The sequence below is a fragment of the Argiope bruennichi genome, chromosome X1 (assembly GCF_947563725.1).
Source record: "Argiope bruennichi chromosome X1, qqArgBrue1.1, whole genome shotgun sequence".
NCBI lineage: Eukaryota > Metazoa > Arthropoda > Arachnida > Araneae > Araneidae > Argiope > Argiope bruennichi.
The window spans coordinates 132,115,337-132,130,384 of NC_079162.1; the positions used below are offsets into that span (position 1 = coordinate 132,115,337).

Consider the following 15,048-nt stretch of genomic DNA (forward strand, 5'->3'; position numbering starts at 1 on the left):
AAACTTTCAATTTCTAAATAACTGCCTCAAGCAGAAGTCTTCCAATCAACCAAACCAGACCTTCCCATCTTAATACGATTTACACATGTTTTGTGGAATCAATAATATAATATTTAATGTGTTCTTTGAAATTTAACAGTTTTGTTACTCAGTTCCTTTTATAAAAACCTTTCGTCTCATTTTGATCATTATATGCGTGTATAATATAACTTCAATAGATAATAATTGCTGTCTGAGCAGCATCAAAGAAAACTATTTTTGATTATGTAAGCAGATTTCAAAGGAAGTGAAATTATTTAAAATTTTCAAGAATAGAACGTTCTAAAAAGCCAAATGTGTTTGTGTTACGACATCAGTTAGGAATGCGTAATTATTTCAAGGGATTGTTTATTTTAAGGATTGAAGCGGCATCATGACTTGTTTGTTAATGATATGATTTTTCTGATAAAATGACGAACTATAATACTCATTTGAATATTGATAGTGATATAGAAAAAGGACGCTTATTAGATGACCACATCAGTGACAACTTTTTATTTTCCAGAGGTGCCGGTATTTCACATCCGCAATCGCGAAGCATTCGTCGGGTAAGATATTTAACATTTCTGTGTTTAAAGCTCAGATTCTTTATATACATAATCATGCATTGAAAGGAGTGTGCTGTTGATTTTCATGAACATTTTGTATTAGAATATTTTTTTATGCAAATAGCATTTTGTTTCAGATTTCACAGAGAGCATTCAAAACATGGCGTATAATTATGTATATAAATGCCCCTCCTTTTAGTTTAGTTTCCGGGTTTCGATAACAGTTGCATCAATTCTGTAGCTTATTTTATATTTATTATGTAATTCGCATTTTAGTAGGAAAAGATATATTTAAATATATATATCAGCATTTCCCAAACTAATTTAAAACTTTTAAAATTAAAAATAATTAAACAAAATATATACTAATAAAAAATGCAGAAGATTGATGTTTTTGAAAAAAAAAATTATTATTTTCCTCTCTTTTGATGTTGTGTACCTTACATTTCCTTCTACCTTTTTTTTTATGATTATTTCTTAAAAATTAGCTATATCATCCAATATATGGTCAATACATAAATGAATATTATAGTTTATCAACCTTAGGAATGCAATGAGCATTCTTATTGCTTTCAGCAGTTTTTTTATTGCTTTCAGTTTGCAATGTTTGATATTTTTCTTCCATTGTAATTTTCTTGAATCATGCTGATCAAAAAAAAAAAAAAAAAAAAAAATTTCATGAAAGGAGATTTTTTGTTGTGGGAAATTATTTTAAAAATTTGAATAGAAAATACATTTGGTATATATATAATTAATCTTATACATGTTAGAGAATTTCAAAACAATTTTTCCCTGCAAATTTATCAAATTCTTCATAAATATATAATATTTTTTTTCCAAAAATTTAAAAAAGAAAGCCTGAATTTATAATCAGTTTTATTTACTTTACATATTCCTTGAAATCCTAGATGGGCCCACCTCTTGGCGACTTATTTGAAATCTCGCCAAGTTGACTACTAATTGAATATTTATTATTATTTTTCATTTAAAAAACGATACTTAAAGGCCAGAAATAATAAAAAATAAAATAAATATATTAAATAGATAATAAAATTATAAATAAATATAATAAATAAATAATAATAAAAATAAAATAAATATAATAAAAAATAAAATAAAAATAAATTTTAAAAAATCTGTCTAGATTGCCAAATTGGCGACGTTATTGCCACTCGTTTTACGAGAATTCAAAAAGACGCCAAGAGGATCCACCCAAACCCTTAATCATAAAAATGCAATTCATTAATATATATATGAGAATGTTTATAGGTAAGAAAAATTTTGAGTTCTCAATTAAACATTTAATTTCAATTTCGCTATGCTCTTCAGTCAGATATTTCCCTATTTTTATAGTATTAGTTAAAATTATGACCCAAATATACCCATGACAGTTTTATATACAGAGTAGAAAATACAAATTTCATTTGTACATAACTTATTAGCATATGGTATTTTACTATTTGTTCATTATTCTGAATGCTACATAATATCATGAAGGTATCACTTGGGTTAGTAAAATTTGCATGAAATTATTACTTCTAATATTCTGGACCATCATCCTGTCACAAATAGACTCTATGGTTTTCTTACTAATAGCATGTTCTAAACTAATGAAAATAAAACAAATGAAAGAAATAAAAATTTAAAATTTTCATACTGAATAATTGTCAGATATAAAATTTGTTTCATTTGTGTATGATAAAAAGAAGTAAAATATTTATGACATTTAGTTAAAAAATTTTATTTATTGAAAGAAAATATTGTCTCTGGAGATTTAGCAATGCTTTTTTGCTACTAAGCAAAAGTTTGATTCTATTTCTTACAAAATCAACTTTTTAGTCACAAACTCAAAAATAAGTTTTTATATTTATGAGTAAATTCACATATTTTTGTTTTAAATATCTATTGTTTCTCTAGAGTCTGCATGCATGAGATTGCATAGTTAATGAGATTAGTTGTCAAATAATAATGATAATAAATAATTTATTGAAATAAATTGGGTGCATTCCTAATCTAATATGAAATTATATGCCACCTGAAAAGCCTCAGCCTAGAAATTTTTAAATAATTGAGTGATAGCATAAATTTACTTATCAGAAATTAAGCTTTTCTAAAAAAAATCAAAACATTTTTATTTTATTTTGTTCGAAATTATTTTGACTATTATATTCTATAAATTTAAATGTTTAGAGTTTATCTCTGCCAAAAGAATGTAGTAGCAAAACCATATTTATATGGCAATCATTTTCAGATATGTTATCCATATATTAACAATTATATATATATTGCAGTGTTGCATACTTTGATATGAGATTTTGAGGAAATGTTTGGAATTGCTTTATAATTTGTGTGAATTTTATCTTTGTCTTAGATGCTATCAAACAAAATCTTTAAATGATTTTTTTTTTTTTTTTTTGTCAATTTTCATAAAAAATCTAAAAGCATTTTTAATAAAAACCTGAATTGGTCAGGAAAAAAAGTAAGGTAAAAGAATGAATTAAATTAAAAGTAAGAAGAAAAAAGTAATGAAATGAATCTCATTCATTTATGTATTGTAAAAGTAAATTTTAAATATTGTATTATATATTGTCATTATTCTCTGTTATTATCATGTCTTATTTCTAATATAATTTGAAATTTCAGTTCTCATGTCATCCAAATTCCTGTATAATACTAGATATTTAAAATTATGAGATGGTTTTTAACAATATAGCAATGATTTTTATAATTTCAGTACTTGTCAAATATAGTTATAATCTGAAAACCCAGCATCTGCTCCAGCCATCCTGCTTTTCTCTCTCTCTCTCTCTCTTTTTTTTTTTTTTTTTTTCCCTCTGTCATTAACAGCCTTACTTTTACTCAAGAGTTTTTTAACTTCTTCACAACATTATGGTGTGTTATGATAGTTGTAGAAAATTATTTGTTAATCCACAAAATATATATTTAACTAAATTCTCTTTGAAGGTGAGCTCTAAGAGTTTCATGCTATATGGAAATATTGCATAATTATGCTCTCATAAAAACTTAAGAGATCTCTGTCTATGCTGGATGTATTGAGGTGAAATGTATTTATAAATGTATAATCATAATGCTAATAGAATAAATATTATATTTGCTCTGATGATTCAATAATTTTTAGTTTTCAGGTTCTTTCAAAAAATGTTTGTTTAAATGAGTCATTACAGAATCTCACTAAGATGTTATTCCCCCCCCCCATCAGAATAATTACAATGTTTTCATAATTCTAGATTCAAATGATAAATGCTTGAATTTTGCTGATATTTAAAAAAAAAACTATTTAAATTATGAAATGTTCTACCTTCAGATTTAAAAATTGTTTGTCTCTTCTAGTATTACTTTTATTCTCAGCAATTTATGAAAGATAATTTAATGCATTAAAATTGCTTTCTACCATATTAGAGCAAACATGAACTAAGACTGTCATGAACAAACATGAACTAAGACTATTTTTGTTGCTCTTTTATTTAAAAAAGGTCATTTAAATTTTTTGTTATTTCTCTTTATAAAATTTATTTTTTTAGATTGCTATTTTATGTAAATATTTTTTAATCTTTTTATTGTTTAATCTCTCATCACTTTCCAGAATCTTAGATTGTATTGTGTACACCACTAAATCTTATGTTCAAGCTATTTCCAATTAAAATTGTTTGAATGTAAGTTGAATTGAATTAAGCAAAAATTATATTATACTTCACAATATGAGCATGTATGTGTGTTAGGCACCATCAAAAATATATTTTCTTAAGTCAGCAAACTTCATCATGGTTTGTCACACCCTTATCACATCTTTATCTATTTTAAAATATTGACACATTTTTAAAGTTCAGTAAAAGAAATCAAAGAATTTCTTGAGAAGAGCACAAATATGTTTGTACCTGAAAATTCCTTGCTGTCTAGTTGTTTCTAAAAATAATTTATAGTAAAATAATAAAGTAAAAATAGTTTTCTGAATTCAGAGCATAAGATTGATTATCTAAGCAAATTAAGTTCAAATAAATGCTTAGTAAACTAAATGTGAATTTTATGTAAGATTGAAAAGCTTTGTTATCCCTTAAAGCTCAAAAAAGAAAAAAGAAAGAAAAAAAAATAGCTTCAAAATACTTAATGACAAATGTGCCCTAATAGGGATTCCTAAAGGGGGAAAAAATTGACACTTGTTTCAATAATGAATGAATTGAGATTTGATTGTGCTATTTTTTGGAAGCTTGAAGAAATTATTTCATAAAATATGATATATGATAATTAATGCTAAAATATCTTTAGTTATATTGTTTAAATTTTTAAATCCATTAAAATATAAGATATTTTTTAAAGATAGATACATTTTATTTCCTTAGCTAAATGGAATGATGCATTCCATTGTGTCTTATTATGCTTTACTTAACAAACTAATATGTTTTCAAGTGGTATTTACCACCCATTAGTCAGATTTAGAAATCAAAATGTCATCACTTTGAAATTTTTTATTTATTTCTGAAGTAATAAAAAGAATTCAAAAATAATCTTTTTAAAAAATTACTATATTTTAAAATGACTTTTTAAAAAATAATTTTTTCTCATCCTAATCCATCGCTACTTTTTATTGGCATTTTCAGCAGAATTTTGAAGAATTTTTCTGAAATCTATGTTTTTAAAATTAAATTGAGCATTAACAGATTAAGGTAAATAACTAAATCTTATATTGCATATTTTAGTCTAAAGCTATTGAAGTTCCAGTTTCATTATTTTTTCATGGCGAATTGAATTGTTGTGACTGTGTTTGTACAAGATAATTTTACCTTTTTCCTCTTTAAAAGAACATTAGATGATTTACCAATTTTGTGATAAATAGAATTTTAAAATGGAACATATTGATCTTCAAAATAAATGTATTATCAAAATATCCTTTAAAGTTGGAATTCAAATTTGACGAATTCAAATTGAAAAATTATCAGATTTAAGCTTAAAACTAATTAGTGAAATCAAAGTTGCATAGTTAGCAATCTATTGCCTAATCTGTTTCATAATCATTAAAAAATTTAGATTTCTGAATTTTGTTTTTCATTTGCTTGTAGTTTTTGATGTTTCAATTTTTAATCAATGCTTTTTTCATACATTTATAACATTTATTGTAAGTTTATAGAAGTTATATTTTTGTAACAATTTTGATAGCATGCTCATAAAAGCAACATTTTAAGATGAGTTGATCAAAAATCAATTTCAAAATAAAGAATAGTTTAAATAATTTAGATTCTTTGCCAGAGATTCTTTTTTAACCATTCAAGCACCATATTATTTTGATCTTATTGCTTTCAGGTTTTAAAAATTATGTTTTAAAATTAATGAGCTTGCCTTTTTGTTTTGTCTTTAATAATATCTATGAAATCTTAAGAATACTTTATTCATGATTGGTTAATGAAATCTACATATAAATATGAATTTTCTACTCTTGAATTGAATTTTAGAAATGGAAAAGAAATAGTTCCACTGAAAAGAAGATTAATGTAGTATTTTAACTTAGTATGATACATACATTTTTAGTTTATTGCATTCATTTAATTATATTTATGCAAGTGCATTTTATGAAATAGATTTTTTTCTTTTAATTAACTGAAATACTTTATAATCTGAAATGAATTTCATTTAATATTTGCATTTAACGCTCTTTTAATATCTGTTTTAGTTATGGAATCAACTGTCTAGACTACAACGTTTTATGATTGGCATGCTGTTTTTCTTTGTGATATTGTGTGTAATAGTGCTACTTCCATGGACTGATAGTTCCTTTATAATTGGTGTTAAAACTGATAAGCATAAAAAAGTTCAAGAAGCAAAGACCAGAGACTTTGTGATTGACTTTGAATTTGATGAAAAATCTGACAAACATCTTAGCACTGCTGCTGAAAAAATAGAAAAGGAAAATGTACCAAAGCTTAAGGTATGTGTGAAATTTGAATGGATTTTTAAATAATATCAAATAATTACAAATTCTAAAAATATCCCTTACAGGAAACATAGTGCATAGCGTAGTGAAAATGCTTAATTTTCTTGAGAGGTGTATATATATATATATATATATATATATATATATATAAGTAATAAAAACCAAGTTAATAGGAAAATCAAATTAAACCAATTAAAATTGAACCAAAAAAAAAAGAAAGAATCTGGCCTGTAGACTTTTTCAGGCAGGGATTCAAAAAAAGGAATTTTTTTCTGTGAAGGAATGCATACAAAACAGACTAATGATTCCTCATGTCCCTGGTGCTGGTATTGTCTTTCCTTTTTGTTTGCATTACTGGTTTGAGTGTTATTATATGGTATTATTGTTATTTTTGTTATTGTATTTTTGCTTATTAGTGGATGTATTCTTCTAATCTATTGTTTTGTATTTTACTTTCTGTTAAAATAGTACATCTCTTAGACTTAATTTCAGGGTATTTTCAGGTCATGCAGAATCATTATTATACTGTTTACTCTGCATTCCTTCACAGAAAAAAAATCCCTTTTTTTTTTAATCCATTCTTTTTTTTTTTTTTTGTTTTATTTGATTTTCCTATTAACTTGGTTTTTATTACTTTTGTCTCAATTCGTCAGTGTTTTAGAAGTAGCTGCATTTGCGCTCTCTAAATACTATGATGTTTTTCCTGTTCCTTTTGTGGTTTTAGTTTGATTAAGAAATAATTGCGATTCCGAAACTATTTCGTTTTCGTTTTCAAAATATTTCTTACTTTAGATTGGTTATATATATGTATATATATATTTGATTCCCCATTATTGAATACAATACAGTAAAATGAAATTATAATTATAAAGCTTTGATTTTCAGATGTATCAAGAAAAGAATATATATATATATATATATATATATATATATATATATATATATATATATATATATATATATATATATATATATATATATATATATATGTAATATTATTTGTTGTGAAGCAGAATGCAGTTTGAAGACATTGAAGAGACTGTTTAAAATTTTAAATTCTTTTTAATCCATCGGGAAAGCATAATTATTTACAAGTAAAGACGCGGACATTGTGCGTCCGCCACAGCGCGGCCAAAAGCGGAAGTGGGGAAGAAGGGCGAAATAAATTATCCCTCACCTTATATAACCTTAGATTTTGATAGGGAAAATATTTCTCCACAGTGCCAATATATTAATAAGATTCTGGTAGGGATTTCTGACGCATGTCAATCACATGTAAGGGAAACACAGGGATCTTTTAAAAAAGAATGTGCTTACTGGACATTTTTTACGCCTTCACGACGAGCGTGTGAAAGTGTCGGCGTTTAGCTGATTAAGCAATTTTATAAAGCTTCTCTTGAATTAATTAAGTAGAGACAGTGGAATTGGATCACGAAATAAGAGAATGAACTTATTATGGGCTAGATTAAGATAATACTTTGGAAATTAATTAAGTTGAAATTAAAGTTTAAAATATCATTACATATATATATATATATATGACAAAAAAGAAGGATTCTGGTAAGGAATCCAAAGGTATGAACAATTGTTAAGATATCACTTAATGGCTTTCTTCAGCAAAGCAATTATGACTGCTGTTCATTGAAATACTGTAATGATAATTTTGAAGAGACAATATAAAATATGGACTATGTCAGACTTTTTCTCAGAAATCTTTCGAAGTTCTTTAATGTTTTGCTCTTTCGATGGTGAAGAATTTTAGTTATACTTGGGAAGTGTATAACCCTTTATGGGGTGTTAAAGAAGAATACCTGGGTTAACTCCAATAAATGAAAAATACTTATAATAAAGATGAACATGTGTTTATTCTCTACAGACTATGTTGTTTGACCTAGAGTTATCAAACTTGGCTCATATATACTTTGGAAGGTGGAAATATGAAACCCATTTCAATTTTTTTGAAATTGTAATTAGAATTAAATTTAAAATAAAACAAAAGGGTCGGGTTTTCTTTGTGATAACTACCAAAAATATTACAATACAAAAATAATTTTTACATTACCATGAAATTAAAAAAAAATTATATTTTCAGTGATACCAATTATATTATGGTATTTTAAAAAAATGTTTTAAATATATTTTCCAACAAGAATCATTAGAATTCTGAATGAATATCAAATGTATCATGAACTGTAAGGCAATAATTTAAGAATTCTGGAACAACACATTATTGATAAAAGTCGTTGTTAAAGTTGCAAATATTTTTTTGTTTTTGTTTTACAATCAAATTTCTATCTTATCTTTATCATAAATCGTTATTGGCTAAGCAGATTTAAGGGATGCAAGCAATGTGTTTACTTAACTCTGGTAAGTAATTCTTATCTAAAAATTATTTAAATTTATATTTTAAATACTAGTAATAGAGGAAAATGCCTAATTTTAAATTGTTTTAAGCTTGAAATTGTTACATTGTTAAAAGATTAGAAATAGTAAAGTGAATCTATTTTTTATGAATTTAAGGGGAGCTGACAAAAAATATGGGAAATGCATAATGAAATGAGCATAATGTCACAAAGCTTCTAAAATAGTATGAAATATAAATCTGTCAAAATTTGTAGCTTGAAAAATATTTAGGTGAAGAAGCCATTAAGACTAGTTATTTGAAAGGATTTAATTAAAAAATTTTAGCCATAATTAATCTTGGTGGAAAGACTAGTCCCCAAAGGCAACTAATTAAGAATAAAGTAAGGTGTATTTGGTATGCAAAGTAGATATATTGAACATAGGATAATCTACTAAAAAAAAACCACATATGAAAGTTATATATAACAATTCCTTTTATTCTTGTTATAGTGAAACCTCTTTAATGCATTTCACATTTAGTCACCTTTCTCATTAACATGTTGTTTTGGAACAGCCCACTAAAGTGGTTTATTGAATTATATTGAAATGCAATTCATTGTGGTGTATAATTATGTTAATCGACTATATAAATTCCAGTTTGATGAAATTTTAATTTGAAATTTTAGGTTTTCATTGATCTAAATTTATTTCACAGTATATATATTTTTTAAATGTTCCCTATTCTTTTGAAAATTATTATTTGTTTTTCAACCGTGCCAAATTTTAGTTTTTATAAAGGGGGGCGGACCTTGCTAAGTTGGGTATTTAAAACTGAAAAAAAAAACAAAAAGCTATAGAGTTTAGATTTTGTAGTTTTTTTTAGTATTTAAAGTTCAAATTCTGTTATTTTTAACTTAAAACCTTTTTCTCTGTTTATAACTTTAAATTTTTTTTTTAGTTTTCCGGTGAAATTTTACTCTTTGTATAATGGTTTGTGCATAGAACAATGCAGAGAATAAATCATTGAAGCTAGAAACATGAAATTTGGCAGGAAGTTGCTTATTGGGTGTTAGATAACAGAGTTTGCAAAATTTAATTAGAATTTTTATTAAAAAATAAACAGAATTTTCACTTGTTTGTGCCATAACATCAAAGCATATTATTACTCTAATATTATTTTTTCATCATCTTGAGGATATTTTTTAAATCAATTATACCAATTTTATTCGAATGAATGCCATTTTTAGAATTTTTTAAATTATTGTTTAAAAATTAGTTTTCAATGCTTTCTGAAACAATGATTATTATCCTGCAATGGCTTTAATAAATACTTTTTGAAAACTACAGTACAATCAATACTTTTTTCATTTGAGGCCGCGGTGGCCTGGTGATAAGGTCTCTGCTTCGGAACCGGAGAATTTCAGGTTCGAGACCCAATTCCACCGAAGAACCGTTGTGTAAGCGGGTCTGATGCATTACTTCAGAAATAACTAAAAACTTCAGAAATAAGAAGTAATAAGATGCTGTTCTTTTTAATCTGACAATTTATAAATGTTTCTATTCTTTTTTGGTCAAAAATTAGATCAAAAAATTGAATTAGACAATTGGAATGAATTCAGTTAGAGCATGGCATTGTTCTGTCACCAATTTCATAGCACTTTTGTCAAATCTTATTATTGTTGTCACCTAGAAATGCTTTAGTTCTTACTTTTTTAAGGTTGCAGATAAAATTTTCTTGATTTCTAAATATAATGAGTTTGAACTGAAAAAAAGTTAAACTTTCCATTCCAGCCTTGTCGAATCTTATTTGTTGTTGCATTTATAGAAATCAAATGCAACTCATTTATTGACTCATCATGAAATCTCCTAATTATGATACCTATTTAAAAGTTTGTAGGCAATTACTTATTGGGTAGAGAGTGCTTATTAAAAAATATTTAATGTCTTTTCTCTAAATACTAAAATGATATTACTGTGGTCGCTGCTTGTAGTAATCACTTTAGACCGACGTGATCATTATATCCGAATGATCAGTGCATCGACAATTGTTAAAATAATACAACTATGTAAGTATACAAGGACAGCAGGAGAAACAGCACACAACATCATTTTTATTATTCATTCGTTTTAATTAAAAACAAAAACAAAATTGATACGTTGTACAGCATTAAAAAATTTTCGTACATATTTAGTTCTTAAAAATTTAAAAAGGTATTTAGATTATTGAGTTATCAAGCATTCATTACATAAATCTTTCATATGAGTAATATTCGATAAAAGATTCAGCACGGCATTGTTCGTAACATTAGCATGATGGTAACTTGAAATCTTCTCGTCACGTTCCTCTACGGGAAAATAAGGATTCTGTAGTCTGTAATCGCTAAGCATTTCTATAAATACGCTACCTACAAAGTTGCTGACAATTTAGAAGATTATACTTTTTTCTTCTATATCCAAGCCGGCATTACGATTACGTGTAGCATAAATCGTCAGCATATCCACTTGTTACTGAATATGTCATTCTTTTAGTGCGAGCAAAGAATTTAATTTTCTTCATCAGCATTTTAGTGCTTCTTGGATAAGACTTAAATGTTCGGTTTCTGAAGCTTCCCTTCCTTTCTTCATAAAACTGAAGTTGCAACTGTCGACCGATCAAAGTGGAAAAGTTTTGCGCGATTAGCAAATTTTTTTTTTGAAATCCTGATGATTCAATTCTTTTAATATATATATAAGCATTATTTTGTTTGATGCAGAATGAAGTTTCGAAGACAGAAAGACTCATTGAAGTTTTAAAGTTCGCTTCATTTTCTCTCCCAAGAGGCAGACAGGCAGGCATGTTAAGCGACGCGGACAAGCACTTCCCCTCACACCAACAGATTTGTCAAGAAGTGGCGTAAAAAGAGAGAGAAACAAATTATTCCTGTCTTATATACTGTGATGTTTTAATAGGGATTTCCATGGCATGTCAATCAAAAAGCAAGGGAAACACAGGAATCTTTTAGAAGAATTTGTATTTTGTCCCTTCACGCAGAGCGTGTGAAAGTGTCGGCGTTTAGCCAATTCAGCAATTTTATAAAGCTTCCCTTGAATTAATTAAGTAGAGGAAGTGGAATTGGATCAGGAAATAAGAGAATTAAATTATTGTGGGCTAAATTAAGATAAGGCTTTGGAAATTAATTTGGATTAAATTAAGGGTTTAAAATATCATTTTATATATATATATATATATATATTCATTTAAATGTGTGATGAGTTCCTCTAAATTTAAAAATAAACATATCTGCAAATTTTGTACATAGAAATGTGAAATTTTGTATGGATGAACATAAGAAAAATATTTTATTCATTGACACTTTTTCCCTGTAAGAATCGTATGAAAATTTATTTTTTTAGATAATTTCCTTCTATAAAATTCAAAGTGCATTTAGACAATTGCCCACCTTATTTAATGAAATTTTGTAACTGGAACTATATGCGTAGGTACAATATTTAGGGAAATCAAAGCTTATTTCTCTTTAAAAATTAATATTTTGGTTCGATTATAGTTACAAATTGATTGTGAAGTTAAGTACAATTTAACTATTTCTGTTCATATTTATTATGATATTCCTTAAATTTATATATTCATTTTTTCATATATATTTAAAATTTTTAAAATGCTGAAAGGTGTTTAATTTTATTTCATTCTAATTCGATAAAAAAAACGAAATGAAAATTTTTGGATTGATGTACAGTTTTCCTTTTTTTTAAACTTATTCTGCGTTCTAAAATTGAATATAAAACCAAATTGTAACTGTCCAAAACCGTATTCAACACATTTTGTTGCGGTGCATTGCATTTCGAGAACTGCGTCTCATCATTATTTCTGCTTATAAAAGCATCTATATGCAGAATATATCTTTTTTTGGTCCAATTGAATATCTTAAATTGAGTGGTAAATCTTCCTTGGAGGGGGGGGGGGGGGGGTAGAGCTGCAATCTCTCCATAAAATTATTATTAATGGCACATTTTTTTCCCCGAATTTCCTTACTTTTCAGCTAACTCTGAGAGTTCAATAATCTACGGAAATGGGAATTGTAATTAAAACGTAAAAATTTATGTTTCATTAATTAGAAAGCCCAACTTTTATAGAAATATAACCAGGTATAATTTTAAAGTTTAATTGGTCTCCTGTCTCCTTTTAAATAAAAGATATATATGATCCTTCCCTCCCTTTTCTTCCTTCGAACTTCAAATCGATCATACTACCTGTTACGAAAGCGAAAGTATGAATTTTGGGTATTAATTTGAAAACTATTTAAGCTGGATATAAAATACTGACTGATTATTATAATTCCGAAACAATTTATTTTAATAAGTATTTAACAATAAAAAATTTCCGATACATTCAACAAAACACACTATAATTAAAAAATAATAATAAACTCGAGAAATTAATCTGTTCTATACATTATAGGTAAACAGGCCTCTTATAATTTTTTTTAAGAGAAGGGCAGCTTTTTTTTTATAAGGTTTGATGTATTCCACAAAAATTTAAAAATTCCATTCATACCATCTTTTTGAAATTTATACATCTAAAACATTTTTTTTTTTTTTCTTTTTTTATGCAATAAAGAAACAAGCTATTTTTCTGTCTCACTTTCATATTTAGTTTTTTCGAACCGTTTTGGACGATTACGAGTAGGGCTGGGTAATGACCGAACTTCATCATTGCGATATATTGTCTAGCATATACCGATATTTCTCGTTATATCGCAATTTCATTATTGATTTATTGCTATTATAAATAACTTTATTAACATACTGACTAATGAAAACGATTCCAAATAAAAAGAATTTTTATTTTATATAATAAATATATTTATTTTATATAATAATATATTTTTTCAGTACAAATAATTAAAAAAATAATTGTGTTAAATCCCGCTCAGTAAAATGTGTCAGTGTCAAAGCAGTGGCTGCATTTTACAATTTATCATATTCCTCTTTTTTTCCTTTTTTTTTTTTTCAATTATATAGTAATTTTTAAAATTTTATCTTCTTTCCGTCTGATTCAGAAAACGTCAGTTTCTTTCATTCCTCATTAAAAAAGAAAGGAAAAGAAAAAAAAAAAACCATAACATTGCCATTAACAGGTAACATTAAGTAGCTTTGATAAAACTTGAATTCAAAATCTGAAGTTTAATGTCTTGAAAAATTAATTCCGTATATGAATTGCATACTTTACTTTTCTTATACTAAAGGTATTTTTGGCAGTTTTAATTTAAATATGCACAAAAAATTTTAACAATAGGTCGAATAGATAATTAAAATTAAAGAAGCCTTCTTACAATTTACTGTTTTAAAAATCAAAGAAACGAAAGAAGTAATTCCGAAATGAGTAAAACATGAATAGCAAATATTATGGATTGGAAGTTTATTTACGGAAGAATGATACAATAAATTAAAAATTTTAGAAAAGGTCTTCAAATTTTCATTCAATTATGAAATAACATTGTCAAATAAATGAAAAATACGCTATTATATATTATCATTAATTTTGTCATTTCGGCGTATTATAATATTCAAAATTAAATAAAAAATTGAAAATTAAAATGAAGGAGAAAATAAAATATTGAAAACTTACTACAGAAATGATCTTTATCCTAAAAATAAAAAAATGGTACTTCCACAAAGAATTTCTTAAGTCAATTAAATGCAGGATTTTTTAAATCAATGCAAAATACTACATATTTGAAAGAAAAAAAAAAGCACATGTATAAAAGTAGGGAAAAAAAGGAAACATTTTTAAACTGCGTGAAAATTTGAAAAAAGGGCAACATAAATTCCATTTATATAAACTGAAATAAAAAGGAGTAACAAACATTTATCATTAAAAATAATCTTTATTTTGAATGCAAAATAAAATAATTTAATAAAAAATATATTATGTAATTGGAACAGAGTATTTTATAAAGATACAAAACTAGAAAAATTATACATACTTAGAAATATAAGAGCACATACTTCAAAAAAGCATGCGGATTAAAAAGAAAAGAGAGAAAAAAAAAGAAAAAAAAACATCGCATATTTCCCACTTAAATACTAAGCAATGCCTTGAAATCCACTCATAAAATATTGCCAGGACTGATTCTCGAGTATCTTGAAAATTCGATCATTATCGAATACTCAAAA

The 15,048-nt window shown here is 26.0% G+C and overlaps 1 protein-coding gene across 1 annotated transcript in view; it reads left to right on the forward strand.

The window, feature by feature from the left end:
• Positions 1-26: 26 nt before the first annotated feature.
• Positions 27-15,048, forward strand: part of LOC129958786 (endoplasmic reticulum mannosyl-oligosaccharide 1,2-alpha-mannosidase-like) — a 43,854-nt gene continuing 28,832 nt past the window's right edge. The window contains exons 1-2 of the mRNA XM_056071461.1: positions 27-587; positions 6,271-6,525. Coding sequence (XP_055927436.1) covers positions 450-587; positions 6,271-6,525 — 393 coding nt within the window. The 5' untranslated portion in view covers positions 27-449. The remainder of the gene's footprint in view (positions 588-6,270; positions 6,526-15,048) is intronic.